The 18549-nt window shown below is 55.6% G+C and overlaps 1 protein-coding gene across 1 annotated transcript; it reads right to left on the bottom strand.

Annotated features, from left to right (window-relative positions):
• Positions 1-4954: 4954 nt before the first annotated feature.
• On the bottom strand, positions 4955-17745 carry TXN2 (thioredoxin 2). Its single transcript, XM_045872603.3, has 4 exons — positions 17596-17745; positions 16559-16812; positions 14631-14754; positions 4955-5801 (listed from the first exon to the last, which is right to left on the bottom strand). Exons 2-4 carry the CDS (start codon positions 16810-16812, stop codon positions 5688-5690), a joined length of 492 nt encoding a protein of 163 aa, XP_045728559.1. The 5' UTR covers positions 17596-17745; the 3' UTR covers positions 4955-5687.
• Positions 17746-18549: the final 804 nt, after the last annotated feature.

Raw genomic sequence — 18549 nt, 5'->3', positions numbered from 1 at the left:
CAGCCTCCCCTCCCCCAAAGTAAACCAGCCGGTGGGAGGTGCGGGTGCTGGGAGAGAACCTAGCTCAGGTTTCAGGCCCCAGGACACTCCTTCCAGGCTCTCAGCGACAATAAAATGCTCCCTTTGCCCTGAGAATCCCGCATCCATAAAATCCAAAAGAAGAAAGAAGCTCTACTTCCAAACATGTTCATTCCAGTCTCATTTATAACGGACAGAAATTTATTTTATTTATTTATTTAATTTTTTAAAAAAGATTTTATTTATTTATTTGATAGAGACACAGTGAGAGAGGGAATACAAGCAGGGGGAGTGGGAGAGGGAGAAGCAGGCCTCCCGCAGAGCAGGGAGCCCGATGCGGGGCTCCATCCCAGGACCCTGGGATCGTGACCTGAGCCGAAGGCAGATGCTTAATGACTGAGCCACCCAGGCGCCCCTATAATGGACAGAAATATTAACAGGAAAATACCTATGTATGGGACGGTGGGGGAAAGGCTAATGATATGACCCTCACTGAGTGACTTTCCCTGGTCTGGGATGTGGGGTGGGGAGGCTGTAGGAATGCTCTGAGTTGCTGCTAGGAAGTCATGGTAAGGCTCTAGGGGAGGTTGAAGAGTAGGGCACCAGTAAGACTAGGGGGGTTTTCATCCTGGCTCTGCACCTTCCTAGCTGTGTGACCTGGCGTCATAACTAAAACCTCTGTGTTGGGGCGCCTGGGTGGCTCAGTTGGTTAAGCGACTGCCTTAGGCTCGGGTCATGATCCTGGAGTCCTGGGATCCTGGAGTCCTGGGATCGAGTCCCTCATTGGGCTCCCTGCTCAGCGGGGAGTCTGCTTCTCCCTCTGACCCTCCCCCTTCTCATTGCTCTCTCTCTCTCTCAAATAAATAAAATCTTTTAAAAAAAAAAGCCTCTGTGCCTCAATTTCCCCATTCATAAACTGGAGCTGATACTAGAACCTACCTCCTAGGGTTGTATGAGCATCGAAGGAGTTAATATACAGTGTTTAGAACAGTGCCCGCAACCTCTGTGTGTTATCCATTGTTATTAAACTAAGTAACGGGCTTTTATGGGCTGAGTGTGTCCCCCCTGCCCCCAAATCGACCTGCGGGGAGGCAGCGGACCAGAGAGAGCTACTTGCCTACCGTTTCCCAGTAAGCGGACCGAAGGCGGGGGACTTGCTCACCCCCAGTTAATAATTAGCAGCTGTGCGGTGGGGTGCGGGAGTCCTAGCTCACAAGAGGTGCTCCCATCAGTGGCTCTGTGTGACCTGCTGGTTCAGGGGCGGGAGGGAGAGGGCAGTTGGATGGGAGTCAGGCTGGGAGGCGCGGAGAACAGAGGACCAGACTCAGGGTGAATTCCAGTGGGCATTCTCCAAGAGTGAGGTCACCACCTCTAGCTCCCCGGGGCTGCCCGAGCCACAGGCACCTCCAAGCCAGCTGCAGAGCAGGAGGGGGCGGCGGCAGGGGTCGGGGCCAGGGCAGGGAGCCCAAAGTCAGGTCCACGGCCTCCTACAAGCACGGTCCTGCCCATGGTGAGGTGCCGGGTCCTTATCTCAGGAAACCTGGTGCTTCCTGTTGAACGTGTCGCTGGGGCGGGTGGGGGGGAGCCTAGCCGTGGACACTCTCAGAGCTCCAGCTAGGTCGCAGAATGCTTCTGCACACCTCGCCATGTTGTCCCCACTGTGACCTCATGCGGAGTGGGTGTCACTGGCCCAGCGTGCAGATGGGGCCACTGAGGCTGAAAGTGGTGAAAAACCTTGCCCCAAAGGGAAAGCAGTGGAGCTAATAGGTAAGGACGCAGAGACTTCAGGGTCGGACACACCCGCGTCCAGAGCCGAGCCCTGACACCTGTCGAGGCCGGGCCACTGAGGCACTCCGGGCCTGTTTCCTCATCGGGAAAGCAGCGACAGCGGTCCCTGCCTGTCGGGCTTGCTGAGGAGGCTCAGTGAGATGACACCTAGAGCGCGCTCAGCGGGAGCTGCCCCCGTCGCCTGGTTCTATTGATGTCACCGCCGAGCTTCCGCATGGGGAGGCAGTGTACCCCAGGCCACACTAGTAGGCGGCGGGCGCAGTCAGGACTGGAGCCCAGATCTGACTCTTCCTGCTCTCCTTACACCACCGAGGAGTGGCTGCGGACAGCCCTGGGCTTCCAGAAGGCCGTCGGGAGGTGGCTGGAGAGCTGGAGCTCCTTGGCACAAACAGTGGTCACAGCAGCCAGCCCCCTGGGGCCCGGGGTTCAGGGTCACACCCGCAGCCGGTGTTCCAGGCAGTGGAGAGGAACTGCGGCAGCATGCCTGGAAGCCTCGCGGGTCACAGGGCGTCCGGCCGGCCACCAAGGCCCCAACATTGTTCTCTGGGCCCTCCCAGGCCAGGGCCCACACATTAGGGATTTCCGGCAGCCCCACCAGGGCTGCCTTCGCTTTCCGGAGAAACCTTCCCCAGGCGTCTGGGGCAGGGGCTGAGCTCCCTGCCTCGGCCCCTCGCCCTGGGCAGGGACTGCTGGGAAGGGCACTGGCAGCACGGGCAACATCCTCTTGACCCAACAGGTCCTGGCCCCGGAGCCTGGCCTCCTCCGAGACACAGCATCCTCTGCACCTCTCCCGGAGTGCAGGGAGGAAAGGGCCGGGTGAGGCACTGTGATCTCGAAGCTGGCTGCAGTCAGGGCCCGGGGCCTCGAGTCCCCTTCACGAGTGTGCTGGGGCCTGGGCAAGTCACGCCGCCCGTGCCCTTATGAGGGACACGGGATGACATGCGAGGGCCTCTCACGCCCTGACATTGCTGCCCGAGGGTCTGTGGCATCAGGAGGGCACGGTCAGTTCCTGCCCGTCCTAGCGCTTCGAAGGCCCGCGGGAGCCCTATGTTGGCGAGCGCTCCGCTTGGCTGCACATCTCAGCCATTCCGCGGACATCACTCTGCCCTCAGTCTCCTCCCCTGGGAAATGGGGAGAACTCCTGCCCGGCGGGGAGTGGTGGGGATCACGGCGGAGGACATACATACAGCACAACAAATGCGAGCTTCCGTCCCCGACTCCTGTCTTCGGGCCCCCTGGAAGACCTTGGTTGTCAGAATACGTGTACAGACGCCACCCCCGGGAGGTCTTGGGGCCGAGGGGACCTGTGGCCGTGCCCCCTTCCCTGGGCGGTGTCTGTGCTTCTGAGGGGCTGGCGCTGGTCCCCCTGCCCCGCGGTGGGCCCACCAGGCCCTGCAGCCACACAGCCGACCCGTTTCACAGGCTGGGAGCTCGAGGGGGCTCCCAGGGGACAGCAGCGGGGCTGCGATGCAGAGCCAGCCGCGTCCCGGTGAGGTCAGAGCCGGGGAATTAGTCAAACGGGATCACCCCGGGGGTTCTGTGCTCCCAGCCAGTGACTCACGCCACAAACCACCACACGGGCACAGATTGCCAACCTGGGCCGGCAGAGGCCCCCAGCCTACCCCAGCCCACAGCACACCTTCTAAGGACGGGGAGTCCGGGGCGGTGCAGAGGCCCTTTGGCAGCCCTTCACACCTGCCAGCGACGGAGAGGCCAGACCCCTACCTGGGTTTAGATCTGGCATCATGGCTTTTTAGACGTGACCTTGGGTAAGTCAATTTCTCTGAACCGGTTTTTTCACTTGGAACGTGGAAATAATACTTGCCTCACAAGACAGGAATTAAATGAGGTAATGTGTGTAGAAAGTGCTTGGCAAAGGGCACCTTTTAAGGAGCGGCGGCGGGGTACTGTGGCAGGGCCCCAGCTCGGGCGTCACGGCACCCTGACCTTGAACTCTGGCCCACCCCTTACTTGCCAGGCGTCTCTGAAAGTTGCTCAACCTCCGCCTGGGCGTCTCTCCCGTCAAGCGAGCCGCCACGGCCTGCCGTGTTCCCTGGCTCCGGGACTAAAATCACACGCTACATTTTGTACCGGGACCGAAGAGGCGCGGGAACGGGCCAGCCCACCGGGCCTCGAACCCCAGCCCAGGGCCCCGTGACCTTGGACAAGGTCCTCAACCTCTGAGTGCGTCTCATGTGTAAAAGGGAACGAGGGTGAGGACGTTAACCTTGTGCAGCCGCGGTGGGGTCGGGGGGCACCCAGTTAGCGCCCTAGCAGCACCAGCTGCTGTCGTCCACCCTTCCAGCGCTCTCGGCCCCCGCTGGCCAATGCCCACTGCTGGCGCATCTCCCCTCCGCGTGCCTGTGACGGGTCCTGGGTCAGAGGTCACTCAGGGGCTGCTTCTGAGGCAGCCCCACTCCCCGGCATCAGCCGGTGCTGGCGTGGGCCCCTCCAAGACCCTGGTGTGACTCAGGCACTTTCAAGAGCAACCCGAGAGCCACTGAGAACAATGCCCCCAGGAGGAGACACGGCACCCCAGGGCCGAGGGCAAGGGTGCCAGGATACCCCTGCTGTCAAGCCCCCCATGGTTCCCAGGAAGCTGGCACCTCGGTCCCAAGAGGGAGACAGAAGGGGCAGGCTATTTTGGCTGGCAAGCCTGGTGGCCTGGCACCTTCCTCCATGGGCCACGGAGAGCTGGGAACAAGAAGGGACAGAGAGCCTGGGCCCGAGGCTGAGTTGTTCCCGTGGCATGCACAGGAAAAGCGGCCCAGCTCCCCTAGGGCGCCAGGCTTTCCAGAGGAGTGGCCATGTGCCGGTCAGCGGAGAAGAAAGGCCCAGAAGCACCAAAGGGATCAGGTGCAGGAGCCCAGGCTTCAGAGGCAACCATGTCTGGGTACAAACTCTGGCCCTGCACTCCATGAGCCTCAGTGTCCTTATCTGTGTAACAGGGACAGTAGGCACCCTCTTGCCTCACTTGCGCGTGAAGGCGGCGCCAGGACAGCGGCCACCACCGACAACAGTGTTAGGAACAGGGGGTGCTGGCTGGTCAAGGGCAAGAGGGTGGTGGAGTCGCAGGAAGCAGGGACAGCCGCCCAGCCTGGGGAGGGGTCCCAAGTGCTTCCAGAGCCCAGACAGAACGGAAGCTGTCAACGGTGCAAACCCTAGCTTTATTGGTCCCGTTTGTTCACAGTGAGGCTTCCCAAGGCAGGGGTCTGAGGACTGCCCCCTCGTCCTACCCCATGTGTGTGTTTCTGCCCTTGCGCCTGGGAAGAAGGAAGGGAGGTGGCTCTTTGGGGGGGGGTGGCTAGAGGGTAATTTAGTGTGGAGCCCAGGGTCTGTTCTTCAGAGTAGGAGGTAGAAGGGACCACATAAAGTTCTTTATTACAGACCTACAAAAAATGAGAGAATTATAGATTACTCTCACTTGTTTGGGTTTCTTTTTTCCTTCTTCCTTTTTACAAAACAGAGGCAGGAAAGAAAAATGCAGGAGGCAGGCACCGGGGTGCGGATCAGAAGAACCAGGGAGATGTGGGCTGAGCGGTCCCTGCCGGCTGGTCTGGGGCTGGCCTGGGGCTCTCTCCAGCATCCCGGGAGGACGGATGAGCCCTAGTGGGAGCAGACAAAAGACAGTGGGGGGGGCGGGGAGAGGCGGCTGTCCCCAGATCAGCAGCAGCACCATTCCTCTGGCACTCAGCCGGGCTGGAAGCACGCAAGGCTCCTGTGTTTGGGGGCCTGGTCTCCAGAGCATGGGCCCACAGGGGCCGGACAGAAGGGAGGAGGCGGGAAGGGCCAACACGGAAGGGCTCGGAGTTCTATCGGGGGCCCTCCTGGAACCATGGGGGCCCAGGGGGGCAAGGGCAACCAGGCCTCTTCCCTGCTTGTCAGCCAATGAGCTTCTTCAGGAAGGCCTCCAGCTGGTCCTCGTCCTTGATGCCCACAAACTTGTCCACCACGTCCCCATTCTTGATGGCCAGCACGGTGGGCACAGCTGACACCTATGTGGAGGAGACAAAAGGAGACCAGGTCACCTGGAGGCGAGCTTTTCTCAACAGCCATTCCCCAGTCTTTGTGGAGAAGGCTGGTGGTGTACGCAGGGCAGCGACTGCCTCAGCAGCGGGCGGGGCCCCCTCCCTTGGTGCAGGGGTGCTGCAGGGCTTTTCCACTGTGGGCTCCCGGCGGTCCCCTTCCTCCCCCAACCGCAGGACTGACTCACTGGCCCAGTGGTTTGGCTGCAATGACAGGAGGGATGAAAATAGCCCACAGCTGCAGGCCAGGGTCGGGGGCGGGGAGAAGCTCCCCGAGGGGAGGACCGGCCCTGGGGGCGGGGTGGGGTCTGAGTCCTGGCTCTGCGGCCACTAGCAGGCCACACCACCTTCAGGGCCTCGGCGCCCTCTTCTGTAAAATGGGGGTGATAGCATCGACCTTGAAGGCTTAGGCCAGAGATGAGAGAGTCACAGATAAAGCTGGGTGGTTAGGAGCTCAGGCTCTGGAAGTGGCTGACCCGAAGTCGGGCCGCTCTGAGGAAGCCCCTTCATCACTCCGTCTCCTTGTTCCCATCTGCAGAATGGAGCCACTGAGCGCACGGATACCAGGTCCCGGGGCTGCACGAGCTAAGGCGAGCGGTCTCGGCACGGCGCCCTGCACCTGGCAGGGCCCTCGAGGGTCAGACCTGGCCGAGCGCCTGGTATGCAGTGCTCAGCAAATGGTGGCCGCAGAGAACGTGTCAGAAAGTGTACCACGGGCCCCGCGTGAGCCATGTTCGCTCGCTGCCTGCGTGGCCAGCAGGGTCCAGAAAGTCACCGACTCACACTGGACAGTGCGGGACGACGGGCTCAGCCATGTATGCGCTGATGTTTATTTATTAGGGGGGATGGAGGCAACATTCTTGGCCTGTGAAGCATTTTTTCAAGTCCCCCAGGGGGACCCATACAGATTCCATGGCGCGTCCATGAGGCCCACTGCTCACTCTGGCATCGAGCATCTGCTGCGGCCTGGGCCCCCTGCCTGACATTTGTAGACATTTTTTAGAAAACGGATAAACAGAACAAGATAAACATTCTTTTCTTACACAAGTTAACTACAAAGTAACAACAGCAGTTTACACAAACATACCAAGTCTTCACGAATTGTTCTGAGGATCGTTCCGAGTGCCCTCCTGCCCATGAGTCATCCCGGGGAGCCAGACTGGGGAGTTCGGACGTTCACATGGTGCACAGGTCCGTTACAAGAGAACTGCAGGCCACACCGGCCCGCTCTCACGCCTCGGGGGGCTGCCACCACGCCCCCACTGACTTTACGTGGCAGGCCTTGCCCCCCGCCCCTAATGGGCTCTGGGTGGACAAACAGAGGGAAGAGGACATAGTCCCTGTTCGTATTAGTCCCATTAGGTTCCTTCAAGGACTGTCCAGGGGCTGATGAGGGTGGCAGAGGGAATGTGAGGGTGGCAGAGGGAATGTGCGGGTGGACCCACGGGCAGTGGGCTGACCATGCGTGCGCTACTGTTTGTAGTCTTGCCGCTGGCTCCTGCTCTTGTTCATGACTGTGGCCCGGGAGGTGGCATGAAGGGCAAAGTCCAGCATGCGGCTCGCCCTGCCTCCAGGCACAGGCCAGGGCCCAGAGATGCTTGCTCTGGACTGTGCCACCAATGTGGGGTGCACCAGGGCGGGCACGGAGCTGTGTGTTTTATTTTTTTGAAGACTTTATTTTAATTTTTTAAAAAGATTTTTATTTATTTATTGATGAGAGACAGAGAAAGAAAGAGAGAGGCAGAGGCAGAGGGAGAAACAGGTTCTCCGCAGAGCAGGGAGCCTGACGCGGGACTCGATCCCAGGACCCCGGGATCACGACCCAAGCCAAAGGCAGACACCTAACCATCTGAGCCACCCAAGTGCCCTATTTTATTATATTTTTTAAGTAATCTCTACACCCAACCTGGGGCTTGAACTCACAGCCTGAGATTAAGAGTCACACACTCCGGGGGCGCCTGGGTGGCTCAGTCGGCTGGGCGTCTGCCTTCAGCTCTGGTCATGATCCTGGAGTCCCAGGATGGAGCCCCGCGTTGGGCTCCCGGCTCAGTGGGGAGCCTATATCTCCCTCTCCTCCCTGCTCGTGCTCTCTGTCCCTCTCTCTCAAATAAATAAATAAAATATTAAAAAAAAAAATCACACACTCGGAATGAGCCAGCCAGGTGCCCGTGGAGCTGTGTTCTTATGCGCCCCCTAGTGGCCTGTGAGGGCAGCAAGGGCACCTCGAATCCAGCCACTCAACTGAGGGACAAGGCTCAAGCATTAACTGGATCCCATCCTGTTCTGTTTCTTTAACTGCTATAAAACCTGTATGTCCTATGAGAAGTGGTCTAATGGCTTTTATGTGTCCTCCAAGTAGGACTACGCTCGCTGAGGTGGCTTGGAGTGGTGTCAGTTTTCAGAGACTCCAGACCAGGCCCGCCACGATCACATTTGTGCAAACTCACATGCGTGCACGCACACGCCCGGCCACGCTGCAGTCAGACGTAGAGCAGATACTCCAAGGTCTAGTCTTTACTGACCAAGGGCGTCCTTCGGAGGGTGAGTCTAAATCAGACGAGTGCACACAGCAACGGGCTTGCCAAGAGGCTGGTTTTCCCAGGACGTTGCTGTCGTATCTGGGGTGGGGCTGGACTTCCCTCCCCCGAGGGAGGAGGATGTGGCTTTGTGGATCCTGAGTCTGGCTCACAAATCAGGAGGGGCTGGTGCTGGTAAACACTGCCTTAAATGGAAGCGCACAGGTCCTTGGCACAGTCCTCTGGAATGTGATCTAAGTGGAAGAGGGGCCGCCGTGGGGCAGGAACGCGGCTTCGCTCTCCGTTCTGGCAGCTCCGAGGGGACCAAGTGGCTGCAGCAAAGGTGAGCAGCCGTGCTACCACGCGCTGTTCCTCCTCCTGCTCTGCGACACCACCTGGAACCTTCCAGGCTGGGCCCAAGACACTGGGGACTCGTGTGTGTGTGTGTGTGTGTGTGTGGTCTGTTCCCACAGACCTGCAGTCCACTGGCCACATGGCCATGGAGCTCAGTGATCCTGCTGAGTCTCCCCCTGCCTCCCCTCCCCGTCCCGTCTGTGAGGCCCCACCAAGGGACAGGCACCGTGCCAGTTGTCACATAGGCCGGCGACCTCCTTCTTGGCTAATTGCGGAGCTAATGCAAAGGAAAAGATCACCGTCAGCTAGGCCACTACGTACCGGGGGGTTCCTCACGTGTCGGGGTGACACTAACCACTTGCGGATGCGACCTCATAAATTCGCACCATAAGGTGGGGTCGCTTTACAGAGAAGACCGAGGCCCGAGAGCTGAGTGACTAAGTGGTAGAGCTGGGGTCTGACACGAGATCTGTCCGACTGCTGTCGTGACGTCTGACTGTGCCACACACTGGCCTCAGAGCTCCCGAGTCCCGGCAGGGCGAGGAAGCCCAGGCAGGGAAGTGCCGAAAGGCGGACGCCACGCTTCAAATGAGAAGCCTTTGGACCCAGGAAGATTCTTGGAAAAAACTATTATTATGATTATTACTTTTTTAAGATTTTATTTTTTTAAGTGATCTCTGCATCCAGTGTCGGGCTTGAGCTCACAACCCCGAGATCAAGAGTTGCATGCGCCACTGACTGAGCCAGCCAGGTGCCCCAGGAAAAAAACTACTATTAAAAAAATCAAATCCAGGGGCGCCTGGGTGGCTCAGTCAGTTAAATGTCTCACTCTTGATCTCCGCTCAGGTCTTGATCTGATCAGGGCTGTGGGTTCAAGCCCCACGCCGGGCTCTGAGCTGGGCATGAAGCCTACTCAAAAAATCAAATCCAACTATACGACATTCTGGAAAAGGCAAAACTATGGAGACAGTAAAAAGATCAGTGGTTGCCAGGGGCCCAAGGGGAGGAGGGAGGAGAAAGTGGAGCACAGGGGATTTTAAAGATGGTGAAACTCTTCTGTACAAAACTGTAATGATGGATGCATGTGACTGTACATTTGTCCAAACCCATGAGATGGACACCACCAGGTGTGAACCCTCACATGCCCCCTAGAAGGTCAACATAGGCCTTTGGAACTTTTGCTCTTTCATGTTTGGTTCCAGACTGCTGGCAGTGGTCACTGAGAAGCTTGTAGAAAAGCAGAATCTCAGGCTCTTCCTAGACCTACGATTCATAACCTGTTTTTTTTTTTTTAAAGATTTTATTTATTTGAGAGAGAGGATGAGATAGAGAGAGCGAGCATGAGAGTGGGGAGGGTCAGAGGGAGAAGCAGACTCCCTGCCGAGCAGGGAGCCCGATGTGGGACTCGATCCAGGGACTCCAGGATCATGACCTGAGCCGAAGGCACTCACTTAACCAACTGAGCCACCCAGGCACCCCTCATAACTTGCTTTTAAGCAACATCCCAGATCATATGCATGTTTGTGAAGAACTGATTTAGAATACTTTCGAAGTAGGGGCTATGGTAATGATTAAAGTGCTATACTTTGCAACAATGAAATATTATTATTCAACGAACTATGAAGTTACATGAAACATTAAAAGGGAAAAAATTCAAATAAAAGCATAAACCAGTTACCCCAAATCGTGACGTGATTGTGTTGGGATGGTAAAACGACAGGTGACTTTTCACCCTCATTATGTCTTACCTGGCTGTTTTTCTAATACTTTTTAAAGGGCCTTCTCTATATGAGGAGAAAATAAAAGGATAACAGCTCCAAGTGTGAAGCCAGAAGAAGCCCCAGAGGAGAGCATAGAGGCTCAAGGGTCCACATCTGGATCTGCTCTTTGCCCCCAGTAGCTGGCAAGGTCTGAAGGATCAGGGAATGCCCAGCCATTCAGTGGGGACGAGGAGCTGGGAGACCAGGGAGCTTTTTTCCGGCCAAGCCAGGGCAATGCGCAAATGGGGGTGGGGACACCAAAACCCCAAGGCCCCCAGCCTTTCCATTCCTTCTCCTTTGGGAGACAGTGGAGTTCTAGGGTGGGCAGCTGACCTAAGCAGAGGTGTGGTGCAAGGGGAATTTGTGTGAGGAAGGAGACTCACCCTGAGGGTGCGTGCTGGGCGTGGAGGTGGGGCAGAGTTCAGGAAAGCTCGGGGAGAGGCACCAAATTCCCTGAATACAACTTAAAGCAGTTTCTCCCAGATGTTCATCCAACACTTGGAAAAGGAGGAAGCTGTCTCAGGAGGTACCATGGATCTCTCAGCTGCAACTTCTTCCTCAGGCTCTCTTCCAAAAGAACAGGTGTGAAAGAAGGAAGGAAAGGGCTGGCGGAGGGGGTGGTCAGGACAACCCCAGTTGGAGCTTCCTAAGCACTGCAGTGACATCTGCCCAGGACTTGGCAAAACAAGAGCCATGTGATGTGGGCCCAAGCACCCTGAGGTCCTTCTGTGTGACCGACACACGATTTGGACAGCAGACAGAGGGAGGAGTGAGAAGCTCCTACAAGGGGACCCACCTCCAACACACACTTTCCAGGCCTGACCACAGGACCTCGGTGGCCAGCCCGACATCACCAGGCTCCCTGGAATGCAGGTGGGGATGGGTTATTCTTCTTGCCATCTGTACCAGCTAAGCACAATTCCTGGAGCAGGGCTGGCACTCAGGGTGTGTCTGCCGAGAAGTTCCACTGGCTGAGGCTGATTGCTGTGGTGGCAGGAGTTGGCCTAAGACACCTTATGCCTGCTGGTTACCCTGGGGATGTTCTAGCCACTCCAGCCCTAAGCTCATCCCCGCAGCTGCTGTGGGCTTTGGGGGAGGGATGGACAAGGAGGAGAAAGGCAGGGGCATCTAAATGGCCAGTTAAGTGCCCCCTTGACTGAAAGATCAGTGGGAGAGCTTTAAAAAAAACAGTGCCTCAGGGCACCTGGCTGGCTCAGTAGGGCATGTGACTCTTTTTTTTTTTTTTTTTTTTAAGATTTTTATTTATTTATTTGACAGAGACACAGTGAGAGAGGGAACACAAGCAGGGGGAGTGGGAGAGGGAGAAGCAGGCTTCCCGCGGAGCAGGGAGCCCGATGTGGGGCTCGATCCCAGGACCCTGGGATCATGACCCGAGCTGAAGGCAGACGCTTAAGGACTGAGCCACCCAGGCGCCCCAGGGCATGTGACTCTTGATCTTGGGGTTGTGAGTTCGAGCTCCACGTTGGGGGTATTGTTTACTTAACAAAACAAAACACAAAAACAGCAAGTCGTCCCTCCCCCACAAGCCCTTGTGAGCAGCCCCAAATCTCTTGCTCAGTGCCATGGACAGTCTTCCTTCGGTCACACCCCCTCCTCCACCCGCAGTGGTCATCAGTGACTTTGCCTGCCCAGCATCTACTTCCTTTGCCTCTGTTTGGGGCAGATGTTCCCGTGGGTGATCACTCCCACCCGAGTGCAACAGGCGGCCAGCCTATCCTCACCCCTGCCCCCATGGGGACCAGCTGGAGGCGGCACCTTTACTTGAGCAGGTCTCATGAGCGCTGAGCCTGGACTTACAAACCCTGAAGGGAACAGGCCCCCTCTTTCAGTCACTGGCTACCCAGAAGGAAGGAGGGATGGAGGCTCACTCTGGCCAGATCGTCAAGAGAACCAGAAATCTGGGGACGCCTGGGTGGCTCAGTTGGTTAAGCGTCTGCCTTCGGCTCAGGTCATGATCCCAGGGTCCTGGGATCGAGTCCCACATCGGGCTCCTTGCTGAGCAAGAAGCCTGCTTCTCCCTCTGCGTTCCTCTGTCTCTCTCTCTCTCTGATGAATAAATAAAATCTTAAAAAAAAAAAAAAAAAGGGAACCAGAAATCTCGATTTTCAGGTGAAATCTCTGCTTTAGATACCAGCATCTGGTTCAGTATTTTAAAAAAAGAACCCAAAGGCCAGATCAAATATGTCGGGGAACCACAGGCCACCAGGCATGACCTCGGCTTGGTAATAATGGTATCTTCAGCATGGTTTCCTGACCCCTTCCCCTCTGGCCACAGCCAACATCCCCCACAGCCTGTCTTCTCATTCCCTGCTCAGTTCTCCATGCTGGCCATCCAGCTGCAGTGCACCTCTCCCTTTTCTCCAGCTGTCCTGGTCTCCGAGGCTGGGAGGACGCCCCCACACCCCACGCATCTCCCGCTCCAGGCACACAGGCACTGCTATTCTGTGAGCAAACCAGGCTCACACTGACCACAGGGACTTTGCATTTGATGTCTGCTCTGCCTAGATTGCTCTTCCAAAGAGCTGCCTGGTTCATTTCCTCACTCCCTCTAGGTCTTTGCTCAGATGTCAGCTTCTCAGAGAGGCCTTTCCAAGTACACCCTTTTATTTTTTATTTACTTACTTATTTGTTTTTAAAGGAAGCTCTACAACCAATGCAGGGCTTGAACTCACACGCCTGAGATCAAGAGTCGCACACACCACTGAGCCAGCCAGGTGCCCCCCCACACTGCCCACCCTTTTAAAAATGAATCCCTCCCCAGCCCCATGCTTAGCCCTACCTCCTCTTCCTGATTTACTTTTTCCCACTCTACTTATTATCTAAATTTTTTTTATTAAGATTTTTTTTATTTATTTATTTGAGACAGAGAGAATGAGAGAGAGAGAGCACATGAGAGGGGGGAGGGTCAGAGGCAGAAGCAGGCTCCCTGCCGAGCAGGGAGCCCGATGCGGGACTTGATCCGGGGACTCCAGGATCATGACCTGAGCCGAAGGCAGTCGCTTAACCAACTGAGCCACCCAGGCGCCCCTCTACTTATTATCTAAAGCAGGATCAGTGAACTATGGCCCATGGGCCAAACCCAGTTTGCTGCCTATTTGTGTGGATAAAGTTTTACTGACATACAACTACGCCCATTTGTTACTCAGCTTCCAGTGGCAGCTGAGTATTTGCAATAGAGACCAATGCCCTGTAAAGCCTCAAGTACGTTCCACCTGGTCCTCTAGAGAAAAAGTGTGCCGACCACCCATCAAATATACTAGAGGGATGCGCACCTGGGTGGCTCAGTTAAGCATCTGCCTTCGGCTCAGGTCATGATCCCAGGGTCCTGGGATCGAGCCCTGCATCGGGCTCCCTGCTCCTTGGGAAGCCTGCTTCTCCCTCTGCCTGCCGCTTCCCCTGCTTGTGTTCCCTCTCTCTCTGACAAATAAATAAATGAAATCTTTAAAAAAAACCCACAAATAAACTGGAATGTAGGCTCCACGAAGGCAGGGATTTTGTCCACTTTGTCCACTGCCTTATCAACAACCAAGAAACAGCACCTGGCATTTAAGAGACTCTGAACACACACACCAAAGGAACACATTAGACTCCCCCGTCTCCGTGTGTTGCCGTGCACGTGGCCCTTCTCCATGCATTCTCCACGGCCCCACTCAGAGGTCCTCCTAGTGGGAAGCATTCCCTCCTCCACTCTTCCACCCCCCTCCCCAACAATCAGTCCTTCCTTTGTGCACCTCTGCTCTTAGCATTTCTCACCATATGGTGAAATGATCTACCTGTTGTTCTCTTGCTAGACTAAGAGTGCTGGACACAAGGAGTTTGTCTTTCTTGTGCCAGAGTCACGAATGCCTGGCACATGCCAGGGCTCCCATGTGACTGCTGATTGAATATGTGCACGGATGAATATATGAAGGAAGGAATGCATCCATGTCCCAAGACTCAGAGAATAAGCTGGTGTTTTAGATCATACATTCCACTTCCTAAAGGTGGTGAAAAGACAAGTGGCTCAGAGGCTCGACAGAGTCACAACTGCAAAGTGCCCTGAACTCCTGAGCACGCTAGAAAAAACCGAGACACCCTTATTGGCTACTGGTGGTCCCCAAGCACCCCCCACACCAGCCGCACTGGGGCAGTCCCCTGCCAACTCATACCTCATATTCCAGGGCGAGGTCTGTGTGGTCATCAATATCCACCTTGGCCATCACCACTTTTCCATGCTGCTTGGCCACCACCTTCTCTAACCTTGGCCCCAGGATCTTGCACGGGCCACACCACCTCAGAAGGGGAGAGAGGAAGCATCCAGTCACAAGAGTGCTTAGCCATCGATCTTCTGTCTCCCCAGAATCCTCTCTTGAGCCACATCTTTCTGAGGGGCCTTTTGCCCTTCTCAGCTCTGTGTACAGTGATTGAATATTAACCTATAATGTTGACATGCCAAATAATAAAGCCAGCACTCTGCAGTGGGGGGATTTTCAGAGGTCACAGGCTCCTAAAACACAGTCCTCATCAGAAGACTCTTATAAAGGTTATTTCAGCACACATAAGAGAAATACACCGTCATACAAAAAAATGTGAGATCTGAAGTTAAAAGGTTTGGGTTCAAACAGAGATTCCTCACCAACCAGCTGACTGTTCTGGAGCCTGTTTCCTCTTTTCGAGTAAGAGAGATTATGCCTCTCACAGCAGTGATGAGAAATCCACTAAGGCAATGGGGCTCAACGTGCTCTCTAAAATGCAGTTATTTCACACACCTCATGGACCCAGAACCACGGGGAGGAGAAGCCAATGCTAGGGAGCGTCTCCAACATGCTTGTCACATGCCAGGACCTTCTCTGCTTTTACTGCCCAGAGCCCTCAAACCCACAACCCCACAAAGGAAAACACCTTCTTAAGAAACTAAGGACCATACAAGTTAAGGAACTTGTGGCAAGGTCCCAGAGCTTGACAGGCACCCTGGGACTGCAACCCAAGGTTGTGTTCCAAATGTGTTCTTTGAGCCCTGGGTTATTCTGTGATCTCCCAGGCCCGGGGTCAACTGCTCACACTGCACTCATCACAGGTGCTCCCCTCTGGGTGGTGAGCGACAACAGGCTGTCATCTCCAGGGTACTAAGCAAATTCATGTCTTACTTTCTGGTCAGAGAAGAAAATGAGGCATCATCCCATTTATCATTCATTTTGGAAGTCCTTGCTTTACAAGGAAGGGAGAAAGCTCTGCTGGCCATGAACCCCTGGCCGACGACCCTTATTTTAAGTCTTGGCCTTTAAAACCCTTTCCGTTCAGAGATGTCAATTAATGAACTCACAACATCTAAAAACCCACTTTGCAAGACCTTATCTCCAATTGTCAGTGAAGGGGAAGCGCAAGGACATCAGACGGCATGCGCAAGGCAACGTGGTGAGTCCGAGAGAAAGAACGGGAAAGAAAGCAAAACAATCTGTCAGAGATTTGCCCAGAAGGCCTTCCAACTTCTAACCCAGGCTACACAAGGATGCCTCAATCTGAGGGGTTAGTCCAAGTTCTTTTGTAGCCAGGTGGCTAGTCAGGACCCAAAGTCTGGAAATGAGGAAGGCCAAGCTAACAATCAGAAGGCTATCAGCGTTTAAATACCCCTACAACAAACTTCTATAGCCTTGAAAAGAAAACCCTGCCCATCCCCTGCGTGCTTGGGTACCACTGTGGTGGCACTGATAACTTTTTGCCAGCCCTTCCCTGTTTTGGTTGTTAAAACTCAACTTATCTGCAGGGCCAGGAATTGGTATACACCCAAAGCCAGATGATGTGATTGTCCTATTTTTCCTGCTTTGGTCCAAGCTGAAGGGGACTCTGAGCCATTTGGGCAGTGAGATACAGAACGTGAGTGTTTCTCAGTGCCAGTGACAGTGAGCTCTGAAGACTGTTCACTAGTCTGTGTCCTATCAGACTACACTCAATCTTTGAGTGCGAGGGTTGGGTCTTATCGGTCTTTGGAATGAGGCTATGTTTGAGAAGCATCAAACGTGGGACTGAGACCCAGCAGGTACTCAATAAATTCCTGAACAAGCAACACCCCAGTCTTCTGCTGACCCCCAGGACTCACTGTGCATGGAAATCCACAACCACTGGTGTTTCACTGTTGACAACTCGGTCTTGAAAGTCAGGTCCATCCTGGATGTTAAAGGTCGTTGTGCACACTCTGGTGGTGTATATTGACCGGGCTTGGTTGGGTGTTACTGTCAGGTCACCAGGACTGCACTGCGGGGCCCTGTGGGTGAGGGGTGCCCACCAACCCTGAGGGGGCTTCCTGGAGATGATGGAGGACAGGAACCTCCTCAGGAGAAGTCGCTGAGCCATCTGTGAGGGGAAAAAGGCAGGAAGAGTTCAGGAAGTCAATACACTAGGAAAAGAAAAGTATCTGGGCAGTACTGTGGGGCTCAAGATTCAGGGCCTGAAAAATAATGCCAGGAAATGATACATAAGATTCTAGAGTAGAGGTTAAGTGAAGAATGAGAATCAAAAAGCAGAAGGAATGGCAAACCAGGACAGGAAAACTGGGCTGACAACCAAAAAGAAGTCAGGATGTGGGCGGAATTACAACAGAAGGGAGGGAGGAACCTATATTTACGGAGCACCTGCTAAGGGCCAAGTCCATCCCCATCCCCAAGTGGCCTATACACATTACAGTTCTCCCAGATCACCCTGGAGGAAGTTTCTACAGTATTGCTCACATCACAGATGAGGAGTCCGAGGCTCAGGTAAATTGTGACATGCCCAAAGTAACCTAACTATTGAATGAGAGTCAACACTGGAACCCAAGGCCGTCTGCAAATTCTTTATTACTCGTTTAATAGGCGTTTTAATGGGAAATTAAGGGAAAAGGGGGTTATCAAAGGATCAGGAAAGAGGAATCGCAACAATTCAAGGGGAACTAAGAGGCTCAGGAACAGGAGTGTGTAGGGGGTTCTAAAAAAGAAAGGACGTGTCTGAGGAGGGACTGGGGAATCGGACGCCACTGGGGATCCCGGCTCAACGAAGGACAGGTCCCCCCGCCCGCTCGGCCGCCGGACAGCGCAGGAACAGGCCCGGAGCGTGTCTCCGCCACGACACCACCTCGAGCCACCCCCACGAGCCTCCTACCTCCCTGCAGCGCGAGCGGAGGGATGCACAGCCCGGCCCTCCCCTCCGGTCAAGGGCACTCCTGCCGTCACTTCCTCAGGGGAGGGCCCTCCGAGCATCACTTCCGGGGACAGACAACCTGGAGCTTTTCCCTCCGCCCCTTGGATTTTCCACCAATGGGGGTGGCGGGAGGCGGCACAGCGGAAGGGGTGGAGCTTCAGTTAGGGACAGGAAGAGAGGGACTCTTGGGGCGGAGGGGGGGAGGAGAGAACGGAAGTGGGGTGGGCTCTCGAGGGGAAGGACCGCGAGAGGGGGCGGGCCCTCGGGGGAGGGTCCGGAAGGGGGGCGGGCTCTCGGGGAAGGACCGGAAGAGGGTGTGGCCCTCGGGGAAGGGGCCGGAAGTGGCGGGCGGGCCCTAGAGTAGGGTCCGGAAGAAGAGGAGGAGGAAGGAGGTGGGAGACGGGGGAGGTCCTCACGGGAGAAAAGGGCGGGAGGGAGGCGTGGTTCCGGGTCTTGCAAACTCCTGCACCGCCTACCTCTTTGCCTCAGTGTCTTCCAAAAACTGGAGGTGCTGAAGATTCCTTCCCTCTATTTTACAAAGGAGGAAGCTAAGTTCCTCGAAGGCGGAGTGCTGGTTGGGGGCAAAAGACCCTGACTGGGCGTAAAGAGGACGCTCTGTGGCCCTTGTCTGTCACACACAACTGTACGACCTCGTGGTTATAGGGCAAGTCACCCTGGCCCGGGGGCTTCTGTTTCCCAGTACCCGACATGAAAGGCTAGGCTTGTCTCAAGCCTGTCTTTTTGGAGTCGCTAGGGAACTGGGCCTGGACAAGATGCCAGGTGGTGGTACTTGGAGGGCCTGCCTTTGAGGCCCCTGGTGAAGTGTTGTGACCTGTGGTCTTGCTTGGGCCTCGGTGTTCCTTGTGCACCCACCGTCATTGTCATGGGCAGCGGGGGGTATAAGCGTCCTCTGTG

Source organism: Mirounga angustirostris, unplaced genomic scaffold (genome assembly GCF_029215605.1).
Source record: "Mirounga angustirostris isolate CCGP_5_RB_7025 unplaced genomic scaffold, mMirAng1.0.hap1 SCAF_5, whole genome shotgun sequence".
NCBI classification, from domain to species: Eukaryota; Metazoa; Chordata; class Mammalia; order Carnivora; family Phocidae; genus Mirounga; species Mirounga angustirostris.
Note: the sequence above shows the minus strand (reverse complement) of the source record. Positions and strands in the feature narration are given on the sequence as shown.